The sequence below is a fragment of the Cydia splendana genome, chromosome Z (genome assembly GCF_910591565.1).
Source record: "Cydia splendana chromosome Z, ilCydSple1.2, whole genome shotgun sequence".
Classification (NCBI taxonomy): Eukaryota; Metazoa; Arthropoda; class Insecta; order Lepidoptera; family Tortricidae; genus Cydia; species Cydia splendana.
In genome coordinates, this window is record NC_085987.1 from 3,703,994 (window position 1) to 3,720,570 (window position 16,577).

At 36.1% G+C, this 16,577-nt stretch overlaps 1 protein-coding gene across 1 annotated transcript in view; it reads right to left on the reverse strand.

Annotated features, from left to right (window-relative positions):
* The window catches only part of LOC134804308 (neurogenic locus Notch protein), a 159,501-nt gene that overhangs the window by 103,684 nt on the left and 39,240 nt on the right, over positions 1-16,577 (reverse strand). The window contains exon 2 of the mRNA XM_063777319.1: positions 10,843-10,921. Within this exon, the coding sequence (XP_063633389.1) occupies positions 10,843-10,921 (79 nt within the window). The remainder of the gene's footprint in view (positions 1-10,842; positions 10,922-16,577) is intronic.

Below are 16,577 nucleotides of genomic sequence, written 5' to 3' on the forward strand. Positions count from 1 at the left end.
GACGTTGCTTGTCACGCCTTAAACATAACAAAATTCGCAATACATTGTGTCTTAGAATAAACTTTAAAGTGTATGAGAAATCAAACCACAAGTTATTTTTTAAAGTCGCTGAACAAATGTTGGTCAGTATGAGGAGTACAGCCTACAGTTTAATTTTTTGCTCATATTACAGGCCACACCCGGTATATAGGTACATATCTAGATTAATATCCGGTAGACCGAGTAGACTCAGAACACGAATCCCTACTTATATTATATGCGAAAATATTTGTCTGTCTGTTGCTATAAAGTGCTGCAGGGAATGAAATGAAATTTATGAAGATAGAACAATAGGTATAGATAGTGAATACTATTGATGATAAAGTACCTACTTAAACTTCACAAATCTATTATGCATAAAATAAACAAATATGGTCATTTTCTTGTTTTTAGCTCACTATGCGGACGGCAGACCTGTGAGTGAAACATTAAGAAACACTGCTGAAACAGTTTTGTTCTTTGATAAATTGTTTGATAGCATCAACGGATCAGCAACCTATTCACAAAAGAAAGGAAAAGAGCTACGCTGTGCAGTGACAGAAAAATCTAAGCACCATGAATTTTGGCCGGAGAGCATCGAGAAACTGGAAAAAATTAAATATGTAGATTCCAAGGGAAATCCGAAATCCGTGCCTTCCTTAAAAAACTTTATTGCCACGGTAAAAACATTCATGAAGCTGTGGCAGTTTTTTAAGAGCAAAAATATGACAATAATGCGCCCAAGGTTCTTCAATTCAGATCCAATTGAAAACTTCTTTGGCCAAGTCAGGGCCTATAATTATAGGAACAACGACCCCAACTGCCACAGTTTCAAGAACACCTTTAAATCATTATTGATTACTAGAATGATAAAGTTTCATGGTGACGCTTATAATTGTGAGGATGACTCGGCAGACCAAATAATTAATTTAAAATCATTATTTGAAGATAGTGAAACTGCTAGGGTCGAGCCGGGTCATCCCAAAGTAGGAGATGTAGAAGATACTGTAGAAGAGGCCCAACGGGAGCAACTAAATGTTCTCCATTCGCGAGCGTACACTGCTGGATGGGTGGTAACAAAAACAATGCAGAAATATAATAATCAATGTGACAGTTGCAGAAAAAGCCTTACTACTAAAGAAGGCGCAATCCACAAATGGATTCATCAAAGAGAGTATGATGCCGCCACGAAACGCCTTACTTACCCATCCAGAGGTGCTGTTCGGTGTTTCGGTACAATTATTAAAGAAACTAACGGATTCTTGGAACACCGAGCCCATGAATTAAATCTGACGGCCAAAATTATGGAAAAAATTTTGTTCAACAATCCATTTAGTTTCTTTAAATGTACCACACACCGTGAAATTTTGTCATATTTTATTTCCGTGACAGTAAAGTTCTCGATTACAAATTGGTGCAATAACATTAATAAAATATTAAAAGGAACGGATATTGTGCGGATAAAAAACCGCACTTTGCCTGCGATGCAGCAGAAAGCTTTTTTAAAATATAAGAAAAGACTGAGGAATAAATCGTTTAATAAATAAAATTGTGTTTTATTTAAATTATTGCGACAAGTGTAGTTCCCGGCATTTAAATTGAACACTGACTCAATTTTACTGTATAAGTCGGTGTTCAATTTAAATGCCGGGAACTATATCAATTATAAGTATTAATTTCCTAAGGAGGGGGGGGGGGCTGGTCACGCAAGGTTGGCTGTATACGTTACGTCCTTTGCTACGCATCAATTCAAAATTTAAAAAAAAGAAACGTCATACATGACTAGGAGTACAGATAAAATATACTTGTCTAACGTACATAGTCTTTGTTCCCGAGTTGGCGGTCTGATCTCTTTGTAGTCTGTGCTGTTACCTAAGATCTGAAAGCACTTGATGTGTAATTTGTTCTCACGCTCCGGCCAGTCATCTTGGTGAGGAAGTGGCCGCCATTACTTTTGGAACTAAGTCAAACATGCCACGGTCAAGTGCGAGCTGGTGTTATGTTATATAGGACCACAGATAACCTAATACTCGTACAGTTTCTTCAAATTCGTTCAATTGTGTTTTACTATACTGGGTCAAGCAGATCTTGTCAGTAGAAAAAAGCGGCAATTTTGAAAAATGTAGGCGCGAAAGGATATCCTCTCATAGAAAATATGAATTTCTCGCCTTTTTCTACTGACAAGATTTGCTTGACCATCTATATATGAACGATTTTATGATGGTTACCATAAAAATATTTTAGAGCTCAAAATGTAGGCACGAAGGGTCGAAATCAAAAACTAATTTTGAATTTGTTGTTTTTTCTACTGAATAATTGGTTTGTTAGACTATAACATCAAAATTGTAATACCCAATAGATGATATCAATATATTTTGAATCCTATATTAACACAATATAAGACAGGGGGTCTAGCCAACATAACAATCGTACATCGACAGACATATGACAGATGCTACAAAAAGGTCACGTGAGTAATTGACTATTTACTATTTATTTCTTTGACTATCAACAATTGTTTGCCCCCTTGGCTATGCCCCCAGGTGTTAAAACTTCTAAAAGCGGAAGGCGACGACCACGGAACTCTAAATATGGCATTTTTTCTATCGGTGTAACAAGGTAGCTTATTAAACTAATGCATTTCTTTCCCCCGAATTATAAACGCATTTGTCTAATAGCAGTTGAGTGCAGGTCCTGACGAGACGTATATGTTCTTAAGGTCTTGGAATGTCGTGTCGGGAAGGAAGGTTCCAAAATGAGACGATAACTTGCTAGTATGAGTAGACTAGATATACTCTGGCAAACCCACTATGTCAGTAGAAAAAGACACGAAATTCAAATTTTCCATGCGAAGACAATCCTCGCGCCTATATTTTTGTAAATTTGCCGCCTATTTCTACTGACAGAAATGCCTTGCTAAACTATAGTTTTAATGGTGTTGTGGTATCCAAATGGTACGGCACTGGCAACACTGGTTGGCGGGAAGCGGTTAGCTGTTTTAGCTTAAAAAGCTCGTAACCAGGCCATAAAAAAAAGTTTAACTGTCATGGCGCCTCGTTATTTATTGCAAGTGCTACTGTGAGGTGCAATAACACATTGTTTTAATTTAATTACAATTATTGATGAATGATAATGTATACATCACAGGCCCAAATCAATTTGGCATCCTAAGTAAAACAGCATGTGACAAAATGAATCGATCAAATCATACATTTGATACGCACCGTATCTGAGGGGTGTCAGAGGTACAATAAATATTTGTTCGCACCCTCTGTGTGTTACCCCTAACCCATATGGGTTATGATGACAATGATCTGATGATTTGAGGGTTTAAACCAACTGTCTGTGTAATTGTGTGAACGTCAAAAACCCTGGGTAAGAGTCGGTATAATTTCTTCAAGAGCAATATAGCTTATAGCGTGAATAGTATCTAAATAAAGTTCTGAGTATAGAGACTGTCAGACAACGCACCTCCTTACTGTAGAAGGAACCTTGTAATATTTATGTAATCTATATTATTCAATTGTAGAGTTCGACTAAATAATGAATAAAAGTATTATTGTAAGTAAAAATGTCTGCAATTTTTACAAAAGGCGGTATATTATTCCCGCTCTCTATAAAAACTAAAATGACCATAAACACAACAACCAAAGAGTATAAAGCCAGGTGCATACTACATGAGTTACATGACATGTTATTATCAGTATAAGGCCATATACAGGATATTTACTATTGTGGTGCTTACAATGTATTTGGGTAACATTATAGTAGTGTTACTGTCACAAAGATCTTGTTTTATTAAATAAAGCGAAGCTTAAAGTTTCACAATGTTGTCGCGAAGCTTAATGTCTATTGCGAAACACTAATTTATAACTAAATCCTAGGTTTAGCCGTTTTAGTGCCGCGTGAAAGTCTGTGTTAAAACCTTCGTTGTTTAATATACGATTGCCAAAAGGTGTATTTTGGTCATATTTTGGTGTGCTTTATTCTCTCAAATCTTCTATAAGTACATGCACCGTCTATTGATTTGTCACATTTGTACATACATAGTTAAACTAGTTATAGACAAAATAGAAAATGGGAGCCGTAACAAAAAAGCGCGTTCGATATGTTGTCTAATTTAATATTAATGCGATATGTCTTTTTTGCACTTTTTTCGAATACGATATTCTCTACTCCATACAGCATAAGTCATAACATAACTGTAGTTCAAACCCACCATTTTTTACTACCACACACATATGATAGGTTAATCATGTATTATACTTAACCAGGTTCTAAAATTGCTACATTTACTTACACATAATATTGTCACTAAATAATAAACGCACATACTATAACATTGTCAGAACGTTTTCCTCCGTACCCTGCATTGCACCAAATAGTCGTATAAGCGCCCAACTTGTGACCACTATACGACGTTGCCTTCGAGCGGCTCTGTGGTCCATTTCGTGACGTAAGGTCGTGGGTACAAGCGACACTTGTTCTTGGAAAAAACATTTTAGAACACAAGGTTACTGCTTTTTTACCGTACGTTGTAATTTAGGTGAGATTTAGTTTGTTTAAAAATACACGGGCACAGAAATAAGAGTTACTTCGCAGAGGTTTTCATGAGATTAGAAAAGGGGAATCCATAACGTATTTTTTTATTTAATGAATGTTTTTGTTTCGAGTGAATGTAAACAGCTAACAATTCCTTCCATATAGATCTCTTATTGTTTGTATTTTCCAAAATCAGGGTAACAATAACGTGTCCTATAGTCGTTCACCGGATGGGCAGGACTACCTACACGGGTGTTGTGGTGGCCCATACCATACTTAATAGTACTACTTTTTTATACTACGTCGGTGGCAAACAAGCATACGGCCCGCCTGATGGTAAGCAGTCTCCGTAGCCTATGGACGCCTGCAACTCCAGAGGTATTGCGCGTTGCCGACTCTAACACTCGCACCCTCGTTGACCTCTGGCAACCTTACTCACCGGAAGGAACACAACACTATGAGTAGGGTCTAGTATTATTTTTGATTATAACATATCGATCCTAAATCTTATTATAGATTATCTTAGATATAGAATATAGAACAGTAAAACGGTTGAACTCTCATGTGTCGTAAAGGATGTGTGTCATTTTGAAAAGTGGCGTTAATAGACGTAGGCGACGTTCGCGCGGCCAACTCAGACCACAGATCAATGCACTGCGTTTTGTAATTAAATAACTAGCTTAACAATATAATGGCTTTATCGTTTAAGGCATATTTTTTTTAAATATTAAACCTTAAAATTAAACATTCTAGGAGAAAAACTTTAGGTAAGAATCGATAATACTGAACTGCTTTTATATGATTTTCAAGCACTACACTAGTAGGTATTTAGTACTAAAAACATGAGTACGTAGGTACGTAATAAATAGGTATTTATTAGGGGAATGAATTAATATTATACTAGTTCATGAACATCAAGCGAAAACTTTAAAAATTGACATATCGTATTAAATATCTATCCCCATTTGTACTAAAATAACAGATCTGACATCAATTCCTTCTTGCATAATAATGTGAACTACACGACACGACTTATAATCTTAGAAAGCATCGAAAACGATGGTTTTAAAAAACAATCAAAGAATCGATTTCGTAATGGCGGAGGATTATAGGAAGGGAACAGTCGATAACACAAGTCGATCAGGAATCGACAAAATTGTAATTACTACCACAAATTTAGAGCCATAAAGAACCATACTAGAAACAAAACAAGGTTGAACTTTGTTTTTTTTTTTTGTAATTAGTAAATTCTGACGTTATTATACTGTCGTTGCAACTGAAAACTGAACCAATATAAAAACAAATAAAAAATGTCAAATTAAGATTGTCAAATGTCGTATTAAGATTGTTTGACTATTATGTGTTTACGTTTAAACTTGAATCAGCTGAATTTAAAAATTATAGTCGTTGCGTGAATCCACTTTAAGCATCTCTACATATAACGTATAATCTAATAGAGATATATAAGTAATCGTAACACTTGTACCATCGATTGTACCTGTAGAAATACGCCCTTACCCATTTATAATGGAATCACGTCTTATCCCTATCACAATAATAACAGGGCAAATCAAGAAAATACATAAAATTTTGTATATCATCTATTCTAATATTACCATATTTCTTAATGGTATAAAAAAGTGTTAAGTTGTATACAAATAACGCTCACAGGATCGATTTACGTTTTTTTGCGTGTTAAATTAGGTATTTTAAAATCAACAAAAAGTCATTACAAGATTTGGTTTGATTTAGTGTCACAAAATGCAGTTATAGTGCCTTTATACAGTAATACCTACTATTTCCTTCCTCTAGGTATGTTTTAGAAAAAAATATACATTAGCAGCCAATATGACTACAATAGAAAACACACTAATGTGTGTCGCACATCTAACCACAATACTACTAAAACATACAGAGCACATAATACATAAAATTTGTTGCGTAAACCTAATTGCTTATGCGCTAGAAGCCAGAATCGCGCAACACCGTGAGAAATTGTAGTGAATCTGATTTGTCTCATTTTCGCTACATTACCTGCATTTATATGACTTTAAGGTGACGAATCGGTTATGTAACTCAGTCATAGGTGGCGCTACAAAGTGTGTTTGAATTTCAACATTTGCGAGTAAGACGCTTAAGAATCACACAAACGCACCGCCAAAAAGGCGCTCACATACAATCGAAGTAACGCTCTCATTTTAAAACGACAAACTTAAATTACATGAAACCATCATGAAACTTGGTACCTCAGGTACCTGTATATGAACATTTACCTAATCTATGTCTGGTACTAGTTTTAGTTCGTAAAAATTGTTATATATACAAAAAAAAATTGAAATAAATAAATATTGTTATAGAAATAAATAAATGAATGAATGATGCAGTAGAAGTTTTGTATGTAAATCTTGAATCTTAATGTCTAATTTCAGTTAACTACATATTAAATTTCCGGCGACCATGTTCATGTATAAACTTATAGGGTATACCTACTACCGGTACAGTTATACTATTTAATTTGGAAAAAGTGTCGACGTAAAAAACTCATTACACTGGTCCTTGATAGGGAGCGCGCACATCTGTCCTACACACACACGTGACTAGATGCACATGTACGCACACATGTGTAGGGTTGTGCACACTGCGCTCGGAAACTAAAAGGAGTAGTTTTTTTTTTACTTCTTGTTTGTTCAGGTTTAAATTTATTTTTGGATTTCCTAATGATGTTTAATTAATCAATTTGTACTTCAATACGACAAATTAAATTATCACTGTTTTAGCTATTTGAAGTAATGTTTTGGCACGTATGTGTTTAGAAGTATGGTAAGAAGAGAAGATAATGGGGACTAGGTTTGAATGAAAAAGCGGTCACGTTATTTATGGCCTTAAGCAGGCGTGGCTCACTCTGCGATTTCGTCGCTTTGCTACAGGTACATAGCTAAAAGTACATCCGTTCCGCCCCGATTTTGGCGAAAGCCATAAGCCGCGCGTGGCGCTGTCGCCACCTAGCGGCCATATCTGTGCTGATCGTAACAGACGAGTTACTATTATTCTGTGCCTTAAGGTAATGTGGGGTAAGACAGTGTTTGTCTTACCCCATCTGACCTATTTCATAAACACCTGTCAAATCTAACAAACTGTTGATAAACGTGTGAACTTACCCTATCATTCATTTTGACATTTCTGTTTGTTAGTAAGAGGTTGCTAAGTAGCTCCTCCAATTTAGGAGTGATTTAAATCTTATCGGGCAGAGGTGTAGGGTTAGAGCCGGTGTAGTTTTATTTGACGTTAATAAGCGCATTGTAATATGCCTCCTTGAAAAATAAACTATATTTATCTTTAACCTTTTCACCGCCACTTCAATGAAGAAATAAAGTGTCATCAACGCCATGTCAAAACTTGCACGTAAACAACCCGTATAACATCGAGTCAAGGCGTGTGGGGTACGAAATGTACTGACTTTATATCAAGTCAATGGCGGCGAAAAGGTTAAGTTGTATGAATAGTTGAATACCCTTATAATTGGTAGTTAGTCCCCTTTCCTAACCGGGGTGCAGTGTGCGCACAAGGCTGCGTGCGCGCATAAGGATCGAAGGGGCGCGTAACCGTCATCGGGAGCCGTTTGTATCGATTGCCGGAGACAGGTCGCGCGGAAAGATTAAATTTGGCTATCCTGTTCCCGATAGGATACTTTAGACTACTGAGTACACATAAACTGTGTATTTTGATATTAATAGGCCTGTTGCAAGTAACAAAGAATCACGGAAATAATGGTTTCAAAGAAACATATATGTTAATATGATTCTAAAAAATGGCCCAATCTCAGTATAAACTGAAGGATTATTAATATATTCAATAAAATAAAACAGCAAAATTCTCCAATCGGCCATTATTACTGAAACGCCAATCAGAAGCGTTCCAAACAGTGACGTCATCAATCCATAACATATTTCTTAGAGCAACATAGACAACCTCATTGACCGAAATCTATACGTTCTCACCAAAGAGTTCGAAGGTGCAAAAAAAATGTTATTTCGCCACTAAACATTTATTACGCCAAAAAAATATTATTACACGATATAAAGGAGATATCTATTTGTAATTATCTAAATAAAATGCTAAATAATACGATATTTCACCAACAAACTTTTTTAATTATTTGGCTGAATGTAACTATCATTGCCATGTTGGCTGTCGTAACTAGAAAAAATGAAAAATTAAAAAGTAAAACCGGCGCTCGGTGATTTTCACTCAAAATTTACTTGTATCTAAATAATTCATCTTAAATTGCAACCGTGTGAGAGTTTTTGCCTAAAATGAGTTATTGTGATAAATTTATGTAATGTATTTATCATTCCTAATCGTAATATATGGTGCTGAATTAACAATATCATTCGGATTCAAGGGAAATTCGTAACTGTAAGTATGTAAACAATGTCTACCACCCTACCACCAACCAAATGGTGACGTCACAAATGTCGTGCGAGGCGTTTTCGCGCGAGTTTTAAACTAGCTATAATAAAATGCAATTATTTATGTTAAATCTTATGAGTATAGCTGAAATATTGTGTTTTTCGGAACCAATACAAGTGTACCGACAATAATAAAAGGGATTTCAAAATTTGTCATCAGGCCTATTGTAAGTGTTACGTATAATAATCTTCTTGGGATAGCTTTTTGAGAAATGAAACTAGAAAGTAAACAGAAAAAAATTGGCTAGTGTTAACAAATCACCCTTAAATAAAACGTTCGCATTGCAGTCTGCTTTCAGTTTACTCTAGATTTCTCAAATGTTTATGTAGGTACTTACCTTACTCCAGCCTAAAAACTATTAGTTATTTTTTGTGCCAAGAGCATGAAAACAAGCTTAAAGTATGAACTACAACAGAATAACTACATTTTTTATTTGTTTGCTTAGACATTTCTAATTTCGTCGGGGTAATAAAGCTTACTATGCGTAAATGTTCATGTTAGTACATGAACAGATGAACACGTACAACACATACACGTACTTTCAAACCAGTGACAAGAAGTTTTCATACTTTTGGCCCGAGATATGGGTCAACCACATTTTAGAAAAAAAGTGAATTCTGTGGACAGTACAGCTAAAGTTAACGACTCGTATACATATACTCGTATACATACATATTATATATCCCGTTTTTATTATTTAAGTCTCAAGTATTGAAAAACTATCCCGTCTTAAGGGTCCAGCGAGCGTAAATATTAGCTGATTTCTGTGATATTAGATTAACCCTCTGCGACTGATGTGCGGTCTATCAGACACCGCCAAATATTTTTTTTGTTGCGATGTCGGCGTACGGCCCGATATAGTTCTGTCTCGCTCATTACCTTCCTCAAACGACTCGCGGCATCGGACAGTGATGCCCGAGCGGCAATGTGGTGCATGCATCGGGAGATATGAGCTGCGGGTGTCCCACAGACGTGAGCACAGCAATAAGTCCTGGGTCTGACAGACCTCTTAAAAATATGGACTTGTTCATGGTAATTATGGGGTCTATCAGACGTCACCTCAAAAAAATAGTAATGTTTCTATAGTGTCTGAGAGACCTCACCACATAAATAATTATATTTTACATAGTTGATCGACGAAAATCCTTTAAAATAAGTACCAACTTCAGGACTGATTAGTGCCTTATTCTGTCTTTGGATTTTCTCTATTTTTTTTAAAAGTATAAATATAATGTTCAAAAGAAGGAAAAATAATGAAGTTACTTGAAGTTGTTGATTGTTAAGTTTTATTTTTTTTGTTAGCCTAAGTACAAATTGTAAGAAACTGTGATCTCATTAAAATTTATTATATATTTCTTATGTATTTTATTTTTAACGTATTTTACAATTGAATTTATTAAATTATAAATGGATTGATTGTTATATAAAACAATAGTTACCATTTTGCCATTAGTTTATTTTTAATGAATTATCGAAAATGAGGTCTGATAGACACCACATCAGTAGAATCTCTCTAAAAAAGTCACCACAGTTGCAGAGGGTTAAGCACCACTACCACCAGTTTGACACGGACATGTACGCGAGCGTGTGTGTTTTACTTTCTATGCATCTCGCTCGTACACGCGTATTAGTGCGAGCGAGATATAGAAAGCAAGTTACGCAGACGTTATCGAATATGTCAGTTTTACACTGCTAAGGCAGTCGTAGTAAGGCAACTGATTCCTTCAACTGTGCGACATCTACAAGAAAGAGGCGAACGTATTATAAGATGTGTGTTGACCCATATATAGTTCAGTCAATAAGGTCACTTACTTGCAGAAGAATTCTCCCCGTGCCGTCGACAGACACGTGCCTCCGTTCTTGCACGGCGAGGGCGAACATGACACGAAACCTGCAACAATAGACAATACTTTAGTATGAAGATTAGTAAACACAAACACATATTTAGTTCACACATCTACCTAAAGATTGATTTTGTTTAAAAAATCTGCTGTCCCATAGAAAACATTGACATATTAGCCGAAATATAAGACAGCCGATCTGTTTAGTGTTTTCGGCACCATAGTAAAAGTTGTTCAGTATGAACTAGTGAGTATGAACTACATATCCCTCAGAGTATGATCATTCGTTCTAGCATGAGTTGCGTTTTCGCGTGCGACTCCATACATCTAGCGCGACTTCAAGTATGGACTCGCGCGCGAGAACGCGACTTATGCTAGACCGCCTGACATGAAGTAGCACTTGGGTTTTATTTACATTTAAAGACTCAAAGACTAGAATCAAAGTCTTTTCAGCGCGGTCTTTTGACTTCCGCGGGTTCTTCCTATTTTAGACTCCTAAGCCTCACTCCTGTTCTTACCAACTTTCGAATGCACAACCGATTAATCTCCGTGGTCAATAGCGCCCATTCGCGTGCGTCAAGCACCGATATCAACACCTTATAATTATTACAAAGTCCCCCGCCGCATCTGTCTGTTTGTATGTATGTATGTTCGCGATACCCTCAAAAACTACTGAACGGATTTTCACACGGTTTTCACCTATCAATAGAGTGATTCTTGAGGAAGGTTTAGGTGTATAATTTGCTAAAACCATGCGAAGCTTCGTTCGTCTTTGATATTTAAGAACTAATTATTTACAAACAAGATATATACAGTGGTATTAATAAAATAAATTAATAACTAGCTTAAATCTAAAATAGGCCCTTGAGGCATTGTACCTTGATTACGAGTTTAGCGTCATTGCGGGTTTTAATACCGCAATTACCAGTTTGTGCTCATGCACATCAATGGTCATCGATTGATAGTTTGTGACGCAGGTAGCAGTACATAATGGAAACAAAGTAGACAAATTATGATGTTCAGTCAAGTTCTGAGAACTTGCATTATGGTAATAAGGGTATTGTCAATTTATTTAAGTGTCTAATTAAAGAATATATTAATGTTTAATGAAAACCTATTATTTCTTGTTACTCTGTTCTGTCGGCACAAAGACAGAGAGTACTAAATATTTTTAGTGTTCCGTACAAAACTTTGTTCACGGAACACTTAAGAGATCACTTCGGTCTTGCAAATAAGTTAATTTATTGCAAAAGTATTAATACATTTTACATGAAAAATTACAAGGAAATTAAAAACAAAAAAATATAACTAGGAATCAACGGAGTGGCTCCATACAATCTCGCAATCTCGAATCTCCGAGGCATCTCTCCGTGGTCCTTTTCAACATCAAAGGTTTGATAAGGCATAGGGCTGGTTGGACAAGCCTACCACACCCCCTTCAGGCAAAATAGGCGCCAGTACCTAGCAGATTTGCGGAAACCTGCCCGTGATACAAATACAATTGTTTTCCATCGTTCCATTTGTTTTTCACGGAAACGTCCGAACGTGTCTTGCTATTTCAGTCAGTCTCGGTACAAAAAGTACTGAGGTTGACTGAAGTAGCATGACAAATACTAACGATTCCGAGAAAATACGATGGAAAACAATTATGCACTACGAGGTCTACGATACGAGTACATCTGTAGGTACAAGTTTTAAGGCATTTAAAAATTTATCGACGCGTGAATACAGTAGCAGCGGATGCTGTAGAATCAATATGTCCATCTGGCATCCGATTCGATTCCGATCGATAGCATCGATTCGAATCGTATCCATCAGTGCGAGGACCACCCGAATCGGCGGATATGAGGTATCGATTGAATCGATGTTTTACAATTAGCTCGTTTGAGGCGCTTTGTTTTTTTGGTGTTTCCGTTTTGTGTAAATATAGATGCCATAGATGGCTTTCGTAAGAATATTGTGAAAAGTGGGATTTAATTATAAAATTTCAGTCACTGGTGTTTCTCTACATTATTGCTTAAGGGGCCCACTGATTAACAGTCCGCCGGACGGTATCGGCCTGTCAGTTAGAACAAAATTTTGACAGTTCCGAACAACTAACAGGCCGACACCGTCCGGCCATCTCCTCGCATCGCTCGTTGTCGCATCTACGAATGTTTTGATTCTTCATTTCTCACTTCGTAAAACTGCCATAATCTAACCTAACTAATTACCCAATTCCAACTGTAAGGTAAGTGTAAGATACAGTGCTTTATGACTGTTAAAAAAGAAAGATACAAAAATCACTTTATATATGCCAATTACATTTGAGGAATTTCCTGGATTCCTCAAGGATACTTACCGTAATCAGAACGGTTATGTAGCATAATTTCTAAAATCAAATTTCCTAAGTACGAAATTCCTAAAGCCAGAACATCGAAAATCAAAATGTCTAATATACGAAATTCCTAAAGATGCATGTCCTACGGTTAATCAACCTATTTTTTAAATGTCTAAAGTACAATACTGCTAGTGCACTAAAATACTAACGACCTTTTTACCTACGTTCAGTTGACCTAAGTTTAAAATGTATAAATTGCGAAATTTCTAACGACATTTGTCCTATGTTTAGCTGACCTTACCTTAAAGAGCCTAACGTACGAAACTTACTTTTCAAAAAAAAATTTTCTTCGCAACTTAACTAGACGGAGCCCCGCTTCGTGGGGCTCCTATTTCTGGGCGGTTTGCCCTTCGGGCATCTGGAGCTACCTAACGAACCTAACCTACATACCTCTCTACGCTTTTTCCCCCAAAGTGTACTGTTTTCACGGACGTCACACTAAACTAAATCAATAGGTAGGTAGGTTAGGTTCGTTAGGTAGCTTCAAATGCCCGAAGGGCAAACCGCCCAGAAATAGGAGCCACGCGTAGCGGGGCTCCGTCAACTCAGGGTAAGAAGGAAATGTTCTCGGAAATATTGATTTTCAATATATTGTCATTAGGCTTTTTGAACGTAGTTATTTTAAGCACTAGACATATTGACTTTCAAAGTATTGTCCTTAGGCATTTTGTACAAAGGAATATTGATTTTCGAAAATGAGATCGTTCGATTAAAAGTGTATTAGGACATGCATTTTTAGGAATTTCGTACATTAGACATTTTGATTTTCGATGGTCTGTCTTTAGGAATTTCGTACTTAGGAAATTTGTTTTTAGAAATTATGCTATATAACCATCAGAACTGTACTTTGACAAAAATGGGACCAATCTGTACGTATCTATACTTTCAATCAAAAAATAATTATGCAAATCGGTTCAAAACATACAACGGAATTGAGAACCAATCCTTTTAGAATTTTGAAGTCGATTAATAAATCAAACTATATATTTTACTGCAGTCTGTGCAAAGCCTAGTCTCAATTTTTGCACTTAAAACCGTCCAGTGTATTCAGATCCATAGCTCAGTAGTAACATATGCAAGTCTTAGGTCAGTTCTACATTAGCTGGCGCAGTGAGATTAGTAAGTTTGCAACAACATTGTCACTTAAACTAACGCCCAGTCTAACCTGGTCCCTAGCTCAGTACTCACATAAGTAAGTGTTAGGTCAGATATAAACTGGTTTATTGTATTAGTGACACGGAGGGGACGTAATAGCGGAAATAGATTTACAGCATCCGTCCGTGTGTTGTTATAAACCGGATTGAGAGTACGTGTAAGAAAACTGTTTAGTTGGTGAAATGACAGAAATATATAAAATAAAAATATCATTAGCGTATTATGGACGGTTTTATCATTATATTTTAAAGGGGTGGGGGTGGGGGGGGGGGGGGGGTCGTCCAAATACAACGCTTACTACGTGATTCGCGCCATTGTCAGTTAGGATACCTATTCAAGTTCAATACGGTTGTCGTTATGACAGTTTTATAGCACGGGCTAGCCAAATATTGTTGACAGATATTTCCTTGTTGTATCACCAATTGTCTATGATTTAAAAAAAAAAGCTAAAAGTCAGTTGTTAATTTATGTCATTCATTCAAATTGTTTGCGGTTTATAAGGGATTTATTTTAAATAATATTAATAATGACTTAATGACTATACCGAGTGAGGTCCGCAAACTACTATTTAAGCTCGTAAACAATTACGACGATGTGCGAAGTCGACGTGAAGCGTTGTATAACGAAAAACTGCTATGTTTACAAAATGTAAACAAATTAGTAAGTTGGTGCTCTATATATTTTGATACTTTAAGTACTAGTTCTAACATTTGCCTATAACTTTGATTAAGTACGTGAATTTATTAATATATACCTGAATCTCATAAACAGGACAAGCATGTAATAAACTAGAAGTTCTAGAAAATATCAATAAAATCAAAACATTGGAACGTAAACATGCGTTTGTCGTTGACTGTACTTTACATAGTGATAGAGATTATGTGCGCTGGCTTTGAGTGCACGTCAACGTATATTTAATTTATTTCCTTAGGTACATACCTTACGTGTGCACAGAAAATCAAAAATATTTTCTAGTATTAAAACTATAATTCCTACTACACAAAATGTGACCAGCCCAGGATTTTTTGAATTTCCCGCCAAATCTTTGTGTAATATTTCAGTAGCCAGGCTCTATTTTTTCAATACATATTTATTTAAATGAAGCCCAACGAAAGTACACTTGAAGGAACAGTCATAGGAACCATCGTTCGATGCGAGACGTTTAGATTTTTGGCAATATTAACAGTTTTTAATGATTCACGGTTAGTTTCACTAGACTTAACATTAACCGGGATATGAACCGTGATTACCTTTTGTATTGTTTTCGAGCTCCCGATATTACACGAATGGTAATCAAGGTTCATATCCCGGCCAATATAAGTTTTGGCAATATTGTTGTTATAATGGTATGCGGTTACATAATAACCACTTTAACCCTTAATTTGTCAGACACCGTGTAAGCTCGTGAGTTCAAGCCTCCTCAAAGCTCAAGTTCTAATGATTCTGTTTCAGAAAATAAATGCAAAATGCCTCCTGAGTCTCATTGCCAATATAAAGTGCAGAGAATTTACTTGCTACTCGGCAAAAACAGTGTCAATGTGTGTAATCATGGAATAAAGGTAAAATGTAAGGTGTAGAGTTAACTTAATGTGTACGCCATAAATGTCAAACAACTAGAAATATGACGCTTTATCGACTTTATCGGTACCAAGTCGTGCCTAGGTCTACCGTTCAACCGAGGTGGTTGGTAAGACGTTATTAGGCTTGGCAGCATTAAACTGTCAATGTTTATTATGTACCTACAAATGTAATATATATATACTCGTAAACTAATTTTGGGCCCAAAACTCAGCCCCCTTCTATTAAAAAAAACAACGGGTTGCACTCCGGGAGTGCCGACAGAAGTGAAAACTCAATGACTAGTCCAAAATGTCTGCAGCACTATGAATAATTGACCCATCCTCCTTTCTATTGAATAACTTTAGTTCCGCAAGTGCTGGTCAGTGAGCTTGTTAAAAATTCGAAATTAAAATTTGTAGCGTTAATTGTTTAAAATTCGAATAGAAATTGTAAAGTTACCTTGCAGACCTCGCATCTAAATATATTTGGTCATGATATTTTGGGTTTTATCCACCAGTACTAGAGTTCACTTCTATTAGCGATTTCATCAAGATGTAGCTTTATTGAATTATATTTGAGTGATATAAAGTTAGAATGTAACTGTGAGATCC